The 12,056-nt window shown below is 38.2% G+C and overlaps 1 protein-coding gene across 6 annotated transcripts in view; it reads right to left on the bottom strand.

Annotated features, from left to right (window-relative positions):
- Nucleotides 1-12,056, bottom strand: part of INVS (inversin) — a 196,847-nt gene that overhangs the window by 78,241 nt on the left and 106,550 nt on the right. For all 6 annotated transcript variants that reach the window (XM_078373303.1, XM_078373324.1, XM_078373306.1 and 3 more), the window contains one exon: nucleotides 1,848-2,021. In XM_078373303.1, the coding sequence (XP_078229429.1) occupies nucleotides 1,848-2,021 (174 nt within the window). The remainder of the gene's footprint in view (nucleotides 1-1,847; nucleotides 2,022-12,056) is intronic.

The following is a 12,056-nucleotide window of genomic DNA, read 5'->3' as shown; positions in this document are numbered from 1 at the left end:
CCTGTCTGGACCATGCAGATCTGTTTTTTATCTGTCTTACTAGATACTCTTCCCTCTCTGTTCAACAACAGAAGAAAGTTCCGATATCAGAGAACAGCAAGCAGGAAGTTTCTAGAATATATTGGAGAATACGTTATAAAGCCTGAAGGTATTTATAGCTTCTTAAGTGATTAATCGATCTTTGTGGATCAAAGTGCTTTTTTTCAGTAAAGTATTAACACTACAAATGTTGTGAATTAGGAACAATGTTAACATACCGGAGTTGTAAAGTTAAAGTTGGTCTCAGAACTCTGGGTGACTACTAAGGAAAATGTGAAAACTACATAAAGAATAATATAAATATGAAAGAATTATTGAACATAAACAGAGGGGATTTGTTCATAAGAGTTTTAATTATAGGCTGGGCGCAGTGGCTCACGCCTGTAATCCCAGCATTTTGGGAGGCTGAGGCAGGTAGATCACAAGGTCTGGTGTTTGAGACCAACCTGGCCAAGATGGTGAAATCCCATCTCTACAAAATACAAGAATTAGCCAGGTGAGCTGGCAAGTGCTTGTAATCCTAGCTACTCAGGAGGCTGAGGCAGGAGAATCACTTGAACCTGGGAGGAGGAGGTTACAGTGAGCCAAGATCACGCCACTGCACTCTAGCCTGGGTGACAGAACAAGACTCTATCTCCAAAAAAAAAGTTGTAATTATATAGGAGCACCGGAGTTAGCAAGACTCTGTGACTAAGTACATGGTGGAAAGAAGAGGATTACTGCACTTGTCTAACTAAATACCAAATTTTTTTCCTTGTAAAGAATCATCAGAGCATCAAGCAGAACAACGATTAGTGTGTATAATACATTACAATTTAAGGGCTAGGAAGATAATGATTCTTAGTAACAAATGACAGAGCAGATGTTAGACCTGAAATAAAACTAATAATTATTTCATAGCTAACATTTATTGAGAGGATACTATGGAATTTGTACTAAGCAAATTATATGTATCATCTCATTTTATCTTCAGTAATCATATTATCCTTTTTTCATACATATAAAAACTGAGGCACAGAGGAGTCAAGCAATTTGTGCAAGGACACAGAACAAGTAGTGGATTCTGGAAGAATGATACTGAAAGGTCTGATACCAAAGCCCAGGCTACTAGACTACTATGTACTTAGGACATTGCATGGGCATTTGGCCATCATGAGTCTAACCTCCTATAGCAACTATTATGACTCTGTCAAATATTGGGTTTTGGAGTTAGAGAGGACTGAATTTTTTTTTTTTTTTTTTTTTTGTCACCCAGGCTGGAGTGCAGTGGCATGATCTCAGCTCACTGCAAACTCTGCCTCCCGGGTTCAAGTGATTCTTCTGCCTCAGCCTCTCGAGTAGCTGGGATTACAGGTGCATGCCACCACACCTGGCTAATTTTTGTAGTTTTTGTAGAGATGGGTTTCACCATGTTGGCCAGGCTGGTCTTGAACTCCTGACCTCAGGTGATTTGCCCACTACCGCCTCCCAAAGTGCTGGGATTACAGGTATGAGCCACCTTGCCTGGCTGACAGAAGTGGATTTGAATTCTAGTTCTGCCACTTGCATCTTGGGCAAAATGTTAATCTTCCTGAGCTTCAGTTTTTCCATCTGTCTAAAGCAGATGATACTACCTAACACACATGGTTGCCGAGAGGATAAAATGACAGAATTTAAGTGAAATACTTCCCTGGGAATGTATGGAGATTTGGAATCGTTCTACCATGTATATAGGTGGTAATTTAGGTCTTCATTCTTGAAATTTCACATCATAAAAGGAAACATTTGCTTTCTGGTCTTATTAGTCCTTGATTTTGACTATCCATTACCTTGTTTTTATCCTGTGTATCCACTTCTCCAGGTGCCATAAACTTCAGCAGAAGTGCCAAACACTTAGGGCTCTTGTGCCTAGTGGTCAGGTGCAAAGGAGTCATCTCTTCTAGATCCTTTTGCATCCAGTTTGCTCTGCGTGTAAGTAAGAGTTTCATGAAACGATAATTTCCCTAAATAAAAAACAAGAGATGATTAAAAAAATTTACTTTGGGGTCAAAAAAATTTTTAAGTATGTTAATTATTTTCCTAGAGTAATAACATTCAGAGAAATTGATAAAGAAATATATTTATAATTCCACTATACTGAGATATCAATTATTTTATTTTTTCATTTTTCATGTTTCTTTCCAAGAACGTTCTACATGAAAATAATTTACACAGTGGTTGGTCAATAGTTTACTGCAAATAAAATCAACATGTTTTATTTAGACAGTCTCTTATTGTTAGATATTTAGAATGTTTCTAATATTTTCTTTTGTAGAAAATGCTTTGATGTACTTGTTATAAAAATTTTTTTTCTTAATTTTTTCATAAGACTAAATGGTCAGGAACCAAATTGTTGGGTCAAAGAAGTTTGTATATTTTACTGTGTTTGGTGTATTTTCCAAAATGCTACCTAACAGCAGCAATGTTTAGGTGTACTACTTTTGGCACATTCTGACCAATATAGTACCTATTATTTATACTCAAAGTGTAATAATGTAAAATAAGCAGATATGTTAAATCCCAATTTACAAGTGAGGAAACTGAAATTCAAAGAAATTAAATGTTTCATTTAGGGCCCTCTAGTTAATAAGGAAGGTATGATTAGTTATTTTATCAGCACCACGCTCTAACCAACTGAGCTAACCGGCCGCCTAGTTATTTTAAAGAGAGCTATTTATGGGTACAACTAAGGTTAAGGCAGCTTATTCAAAGTTTGGGTCCCAGACTCAAATGGTCACCTAAATGCCAACTCAGAAGTCATGGTAGGCCCATCTACTTGCAGGCAATACTCTCCATGTCAGTTAAATCCTCCAGTCTGGTAGAATCAGCCTACCTCAAGAAATAACGAGGGCCACAGCAAGAGTGTTAAGGAATCAGGCCAAACATTACATAGTAAGTCTGTGTAACATGGGCGCTTTGAACAAAATAAGACTCTAAATATTGTTCTTCTGGGCTCTTTTCTCAGATTTAATTTCTCATTTTTACTTCCAGTTGGAGGCATCTATGTGCTTGATATCTCAGATATTTCAAGGTCAATGTGACCAAACAGTATTGCATGATCAAGTTCTTGGCCTACTTCATGCCTATTTATCTCCTCCTATTCAGAGGATAATGGTAGACAGAATTATTTGTCCATTTGTCATCCTTAACCTTGTTAGACGTGGGCCCTTTTAGCATGATAATGCATTGATGTTCTCCTATGAGGGACTATCTATATTAGTAAGGAAGATATTCTGTAATCAAGCAGATGACCCACTATGAAGAATGTGAGGCTCTATGGCAAGCTTGTCTAACCCAAGGCACCCGGGCTACATGCGGGCCAGGGAGGCTTTGAATGTAGCCCAGTAAAATTCATAAACTTTCTTAAAACATTATGAGATTTTTTTTTGCAATTTTCTTTTTTAGCTCATCAGTTATTATTAGTACTAGTGTATTTTATCTGTGGCCCAAGACAATTCTTCTTTTTCCAATGTGGCCCAGGGAAACCAAAAGATTGGACATCCCTGCTGTACGGCAAAGGGGATTACTAGAGTGACAATAAGGTGAAGAAGGACGAATGAGACCTAACTGCTTGCCCACAGAAGCAGAGATAGGATTGACTAAGTCTGCCACTGGGACAGAAATAAGAGGAGATAAGAAAGACCATGGCTAGGGAAGAGGATCTGTAGATGGTCTATATTAGACAGGAAGACTTGGAATAGGTGGAAAAGCTAACGGACTCTGCTGGATAATTCCTCTCAGAGAGGCTTCCCTTAAAGACCCCAAATAGAACTTACTTTGTTATTCTTTATTCTAGTACCTATTCATTTCCTTCACAGTACTTTTCTCAGTTTGTAATTACATATATATTTGTTTCTCTTCAGTGTGATCTCCCTCACAAAGGGTAAGCTCCATGAAGGCAGAGACCAAATTTTATTGATCCCTGTGCTTAGCATAGTTCCTGACACAGAGTAGGTGTCTAATAAATATTACTTGAAGAAATGAGTGAATAAGAAGAAATAAAATGTCTTCTAGAGGTTTTTGTTTTCATTAAAAAATTATTTACAAGGATTTGTAATAAGAAGTTTGAGACCAGGCTGGCCAAAATGGCAAAACCCTGTCTCTACTAAAAATACAAAAAAAAAAAAAATTAGTTGGGCATGGTGGTGCAAGCCTTTGGTCCCAGCTATGCAGGAGGCTGAGGCATGAGAATTGCTTGAACCTGGGAAGTGGGGGTTGCAGTAAGCCGAGATTGCACCACTGCACTCTAGCCTGGGTGACAGAGTGAGACTCTGTCTCAAAAAACAAAAACAAAAACAAAATAAAGACAAATAAAAGTAATAATAAATAATAAAAATTCTTATTTACAGTCACTATATTAGATCATAACAGTTAAGAATCCTAGTTCTCAAATACCTGGTATTTGGTTATTCTTAGTTTTTAATGTTTCATTTTTCTGAGCTTCATTAATAGTGTACATCATTTATCTGGACTTCTCATTTCATTCTATGTCAGTTTTTAAGAAGGAAGATGCTAAAATTTCCTCAAGAGGGCACCCTGCTCTAAATTTCTTGCCATCTTTTCTTTGAAAAAAGAAAAGTGCCCAGGAAAAACAAATCTGTGTGACACTTCATACTGAAAAATAAGGTTTGACCTTTCTGAACATAACATTTCAAATATTACAGAATAATTCATCATGACCTTTTAAAGATATTCAATCAGACAGTCATTTTGATTGTGAAATTAGAGGAAAAGGGAAGAAGAAGGAAACTAGTAATATGTTGGTGGGGTAACTACTGAGTTACAGACACAGTGCTTGGCATATTTACACTTTACATTATTCTGAGAACTCTACCTACACAAAACACAGTACATCCCAGTAATGATATTTACTCATTCATTCATTCATTCATTCAACAAACATTCATTGAGCCTTGTTATGAAGCGGATAACAGTACAGTGTTTGTACTTCATTTTCTTATTACAAAGCTCTTTGACATAATTTTATCTTTGCTTCTCACAGAAGTATCATTGATAATTTTCACAGATTAAATGATCCTCCTGTGCCTCTATTTTCTCATCTATAAAACAGGGGTAATAATAGTACCTGAAATTATTATGCATATGAAACAAGATCAGTGATATTTGTAAAGTTCTTAGAACAGTACACAAAGCAAATGCTCAGTAGATGTTTGCTATTATTATAAATAGTTCTCCTTTGTGAAGTATTCAACAACACATAGACGGTCAGACAGAATCAAGAATGGCCTATGACAGAGGGCATGCAGATAGAAAGATCTGACTGTAATATACACAGTTCAGCTAGTGATTAAGAACCAAGATTAGGAAAAGGAAAAATAACAATAGTTAGAATGTTCTAAATCGAGCAGTCCCTCTTTATCTGCTGGGGATACATTCCAACATCTCCAGTGAAAATCTGCAACTGCAGACAGCACCAAACCCTATAGATGCCATATTTTTTTCCTATACACATGTATCTATGGTAAAGTTTAATTTATAAATTAGGCACAGTAAAAGATTAACAATAAGTAATAATAAAATAGAACAAGTATAACAACATACTGTAATAAAATTTATGTGAATGTGATCTCTCTCAAAATACCTTAGTATTTTTAGACCATAGTTGGCTACAGTAGATGAAATAACAGAAAGCAAAACTGTGGATAATGGGGGACTACAGTAGTGGTTTTTCTGATTTTTTTTTTACACTGAAAAAGATGTCTATATTCCACCTATAGATAATGATGAAATAGAACCAACAAAGGGATAGGCAATAGGAATTTAGCAGGTACCCTGGGGAGGGGTCAGCTATATAAGTCCAGCATCTCCTATTTCAAATGACAGAGACCCATCAGAAATTATCTATGAAGGCTGGGCTAGAAACAATATAATTTACTTAGACCAAGGCCAACCTCCTTGTTCTCCTAAACAAGCAACTGGATGGCCATAGTGGCTCATACTTGTAATGGCAGCATTTTGGGAGGCCAAAGTGGGAGGATCAAGTAAGCCCAGGAGGTCAAAGCTGCAGTGATTCATGACCATGCCACTGCACCATAGCCTGGGTATCAGAGATGACCCTGTCTCAAAAAAAAAAAAAATTACCCATTGTATGCAAAATCAATCTTTGGGAATGTGCAGAAGGGACAGAGAACTTTAATTGCTAAAATCAGGAGAATATGTCTAGTGTCAGTGGAATGGGGAAGATACTAGTTTGAGGCAGCAAGCTAATTTGACAACCTTCTGAAGGTTATATGATCCTGAAGACCCATGTTATAGGCCACTTGCTTCCTATAAAACCTCATTAGAGAAAGTCTAAACACTTCCTCAATATTTTTCGTACTAAGGACTTCTTATGTTTTCAAGAATATTCTTATATTGCAATTACTTGTTGGAGGATTTGGAAGTTAATCTATTTTTTGTTTGTTTGTTTTTGAGACAGAGACTTGCTCTGTTGCCCAGGCTGGAGTGCAGTGGCACGATCTTGACTCATGGCAGCCTCTGCCTCCTGGAGTTCAAGTGACTCTCCTGCCTCAGCTTCCTGAGTAGCTGAGACTACAGTTATTATTATTATTATTTGAGACAGTTTCACTCTTGCTCAGCTAGAGTGCAGTGGCACAATATCAGCTCACTGCAACTTCTGCCTCCATGGTTCAAGCAGTTCTCCTGCCTCAGCCTCCTGAATAGCTGAGATTACAGGTGTCTGCCACTATGCCTGGTTAACTCAGGGTTTCGCCATGTTGGCCAGGCTGGTCTTGAACTCCTGACCTCAAGTGATTCGCCTGCCTCAGCCTCCCAAAGTGCTGGGATTACAGGTGTGAGCCACTGCACCTGGCCTGGAAGTTAATCATTTAATATAACCTGTTGGAGCTATCCAGATATTGATCCTGTGGTAAGGACTGTTTGTTTTAGGGTCTGCTTTTATAATCTTTGAGTGGTAGGAAACAGAATAAGAGTGAAGGAGATAATTGATCAAAAGAGTATATATGCTTAAGAAAACTCTGATGGTAGGTAAGCAGAAGTAAGGGAGCTGAAATTACAGGAAGGTCTTGATTTGATCATTTAAAAGGACATTACTCTGCTATGATCAGGTCCATCATACCTCTGAAATGTGAAAACATTTCCCAATATCTTTGAAACAGAAAATAAATTTTTTGTTTTTCATTAGGTGGTCATAATTCTCTTCTAAATATTCCTGTAATTAAAAGCAAGAGCTTCTTTTGTCTGTCACATAAAGATTATGACATTTAGATTTTTCTCCAAATGTATGAAAAGGGTGAAAGAGAATGAAATGTTCTCTGACCCAGAGAACAGCACTTGAAATGAATCTGGGAAACAAATCAGCCCCAAATGTGAATTTTAACTTTATATTTGTGTCTGTCCAGTTCTCGTAAGATGAACTCCTATTTTAAAAAAAGTATATAGTTATTTAATTGTAATAACAATGATATAAAGATTTTGAGCAGAATATTTTGATATTTTGCTTTAGATTTTTCATTTTTAAGTAATAAAACCTAACAGATACAGTTAATATTTCCTTTGTGTCCCCAATTCCATTACCTTCTCTCCCTCTTTGTAGACTACTATCCTGAACTGTGTGTTTATTATTCAAATGAATGTTTTTATACTTCTATGTCATACAAACATATATATATATCCATAAAGGACATAGTATTGTTTTACATGTTTTCAATCTTTATATAAATGGTCCTGTATAAATCATGTGTCATTTTTTACTCAAAGCAATATTTTTTAGATTTATTCAAGTTGCTTGAGTTCATATATTTTCAATGGAATGAGTATTCTGTCATATGAAAATATTTCCTCTTCTCTAGAGGAATATTTAACATGTTTCTCATTTTTCACAATTACAAACAATATTGTAATGAATATCATCATACATATCTCCTGCTAAGTACGTAAGAATTTCTGAAACTTCTGGGTTGAAATTGCTCTCTAAAATAGCTACTCCAAGTTAACATTCATATCAGTAATGTATAAATTCCTGTTTCTCCACATCCTCACCACACTTGCTTTTGTCAGACTTGCTAATTCTGCCAGTCTGATGGTTAATAGTTTTTTTGTTTTGTTTCTTAATAGAAGGGGTCTTGCTATAGCTTGCCCAGGCTGGACTCAACTCGGGCTCAAGCAATCCTTCCACCTCAGCCTCTCAAGTAGCTGGGGCTACAGGCATGCACCACTGTGTCTGGCTTACAGTCGTATTTTAATTTGCATTTCCCAAATTGAGGTGGAATGTTTTTATATGTTTGTTGGATATTTGTATCTTTGTAAATAGCCTTTTAGTGTTGTTTACTCATTTCCGAACTTGGCTATTTTTTTTTTTCTTACCGATCTATAGGAGTTCTTTATGTATTCTAGATACTAATTCTTGGTTAGTTTTATAAATATCTTCTCTCTTTGTGTGGCTTATCTATCTGCTTTCTTTATGCTCTTCCACTAGGAATGAATTCACAATGTAAATGATGATATTGTTAGCTTTGTTAGCATTAGATTTCTTCAAATATTTTGAAATTTTTGTCTGCAGGTTCATTTTTGCTTTTCATTTGTTTGCTTTGTCTTCCTTTTTTCTCCTGTTCACCCATAGAGAGTCTTCTACCCAGCTCCTAGTCCATTATAACAATCTGATCTTACAAGGATCTCCTGGAGCCCTGTCTCCAGTGATATTAGGGATGTTACAATTACTGTCAGTGAACTAGTGAGTAGCTTCCTGACCTGAGGCTTGGATTGTGTCCCGCTTCTGCCATTTCTCTAGACAAACAGCTTCCTGTAAAGCTGTAGCCTCATAAGGAGGCAATGAATTTTCCAAAATTCTAAGAATTTTCTTGCCTTTTGCACAAATATGACCATCTTTTAATTACTCAGTGAAAGGAAGGAAGCATCTTCCTGAACCCTATTCTGAAATAATATTCTACAAGACTGCTATTTGTTCCCAGTAAGTGTCTTTATTACTAACTTCTAGACAATTGGCAGCTGATCCTCAAAATATTCTGGATCCCACCTCTACCTTTCTTCTCAAAATGGCTACCATATTTTCTATCTGTCTCCCTAGGGCCTTTGCTATTTGCTGCTTCTTCAGCTGAGGCAATTACTTTAACAGACTTCAATGCCCAAGACTTGGCAAAACTGCCTAGAGCGGCCCTCTCTCCCCACTAGAGTACTGAAGAAGGCAGATGTTGTCCCAAAACCAATACTTTGGGACTTACATGTTTTCCAATCTTCTCTCTTTGTCCCCAGTGCTTATATTTTTTGTCACTGTACTTGGGAAGAAAAACAATAGCTCGCATATATACGAATGTTCACTATACTTTTTTGTTCATTTATAAATTGGTATATAATTTGGCCTGGAAATATATTTATAATAGCACACACAAATGCTAAGTAGGTACTCTGTCATAGTTCATTCTAAATCCTAACTATATTATATACCCAAAATACATTACTTAAAATTGAAATGGAAAAATAGAAACATGATTTGTTATTAAGTCTAATGATAGCTATATAATTATATATTTATAAACTCTCAAGGCATTTACTGTATTAATTTTTAAAAAGAATCACTATCCCTAGGAAGTAAATAGGTCACAAATATCAGTAATTTCATTCTATCAAACTTTTCTGAGTGGTTGCAGACACAAATGAGTTTTGGAAATACCACAATAGTGTTGGGAGAGGCAACCTGCCCTGGGCCTTGAGTGTCCCTGAATGTACTTACTGGTGTGCCAAGAATGCAAAAGCTTGACTCCTCTTTATTGGGACCATTTCTCAGAGTGAGGTTTGCAGTGAACAATCTTAAGTGATGAGGTCATGTCACCCACTGGGGCAAAGAAGAAGCAGGCTTGCTTAGTACTCTACTTACTAAAAGTGGGAGATTCCCAAAATTTAGCACTCTTCATATGTTATGCAAACCCACTGTGTGCTGTGCCCAACTGAGTCCTTTATATTACCCCCATGATCCTTGAAGGCAATGGAAACTGCTACCAACAGGTAAGTACTCATGCTCCTTAGCTATGCCATCAGTAATAAAGTTTTTTTGTCTCTGATGAGAGTCCTGGGTCTTCTGCCAGCATCTGCAGCTAACTTATAACCTTGTAAATAGGGTTAAATTAAATGCAATTACTGACAAGACAGTAAAAGATGATAGGATGCTGACATAGTTTTCTTTTCTTTCTCTCTCATTTTTCTTTTTTGAGACAGTTTCGCTCTTGTTACCCAGGCTGGAGTGCAATGGCACGATCTCGGCTCATTGCAACCTCTGCCTCCTGGGTTCAGGCAATTCTCCTGCCTCAGCCTCCTGAGTAGCTGGGATTACAGGCAAGCACCACTATGCCCAGCTAATTTTTTATATTTTTAGTAGAGACGGGGTTTCACCATGTTGACCAGGATGGTCTCGATCTCTTGACCTCGTGATCCACCTGCCTCGACCTCCCAAAGTGCTGGGATTACAGGCTTGAGCCACCGCACCTGGCTCATTTTTTTTTTTTTTTGAGACAGAGTCTCACTCTGTTGCCCAAGCTGGAGTGCAATGGTGCAGTCTCAGCTCACTGCAACCTCTGCCTCCTGGGTTCAAGGAACTCTTGTGCCTCGGCCTCCCAAGTAGCTGGAACTACAGGCATGTGCAACCATACCTGGCTAATTTTTGTATTTTTAGTAGAGTCAGGGTTTCACTATGTTGGCCAGGCTGGTCTTAAACGCCTGACCTCAAGTGATCTACACACCTTGGCCTCCCAAAGTGCTGGGATTATAAGCATGAGCCACTGCAACTGGCTGCAGAGACATAGTTTTCTTGAGGAGTAATGACAAGAACCCTACAGGCCCATTCTCAGGTATCTTCAGGTTCAAGGATGAGAAGAACCCCCTGAACTCATGCCCAAGTGGTGGGCAAGGCTGGGGACAAGTGACCCCAGTATTCTTTCTGTTAATGAGTCTGAATGGTGAGAGGTGGGATTAAAGCAAGCTGCCCAAATAGTGCCTTTGTCTTTGCTCACCTTCCTCTGGGCAGGCAAAAGAAGGAATGGGGCAGCAGGCTGAAAGACCATGTGGTTGTGGCTGCTGGGCCATGAATCTCCAAAACAGAAATCAATGGAGAGACAATGAAGATCTTGCTGTTTGACATGGAACTTTAGGTGGACTGAAAATATTAGAAGTTCATTTGGTTGAGACAAGAGTAAGCAGTTGCTCAAAAGTGAATGTGAATGCAAAACCTTGCCTAATAGCACAGAGTCAACTGTTCTATGTTCCTCATCCCTGCTGCAGCCTGACTTATTTGGCACTGAGGACAAAACACTAGTGTAGAGGTGGCCACTGTGTGAAGCAAAGCTGCTGGCTTAACGGTCCCTTAAATGCCTCAGCCTGGTTTACTGATGCTTTGGCTAAGTTAAAACCTGATGGTGTCCAGTAGGAGGCAGTAGCTGTCCAACCTCAATGACAGCGCCAGGAGACTGAGCGGTAATGACCAATTAGCTCAATGGGCTGAAATGAAAGCCATCACCCTTACCTTAGGCAATATTCCCAAAGACTAGCCATATTTTTACTGATTCTCGGTCTGCTAACAGTGCTGTAGTCACCTGGTCTGCCACTTGGAAGACTCTAGTTGGTAAATTAAACATATGCCTGTTTGGAGCCACAAACTAGAAACAAATTCTGGCTGTCAATGAAACACTCTGGGTCACTCATGTAGATGCCAACAGTAACAGTAAGGGCCTGCTCTCTGCTAAGACCAACTAGAATCAAGTCGCTGAGCAAGTCTGCATTTGCCTGATCACTGGGATTTGCCACTAGGATTCATCACTGCATTAGATAAGGCAATGAATCCACCATGATAGACTGAATACAAAGTAAAAGGTATGCTTTTCATGCAGAAGATAGCACTATATACCAGACTTGTGTATCTTGCCAAGTTGGCCTACTTTCCTTGTGAAGGAGTCCACATTACATGGAGGATTGCCCTTGCCATCAGGGACCTCTGTCACCTCCTCTTGGGC

Source organism: Callithrix jacchus, chromosome 1, assembly GCF_049354715.1.
Source record: "Callithrix jacchus isolate 240 chromosome 1, calJac240_pri, whole genome shotgun sequence".
Taxonomy (NCBI): Eukaryota; Metazoa; Chordata; class Mammalia; order Primates; family Cebidae; genus Callithrix; species Callithrix jacchus.
The sequence above is the reverse complement of the archived record's forward strand: the minus strand, read 5'-3'. Positions and strand labels throughout refer to the sequence as shown.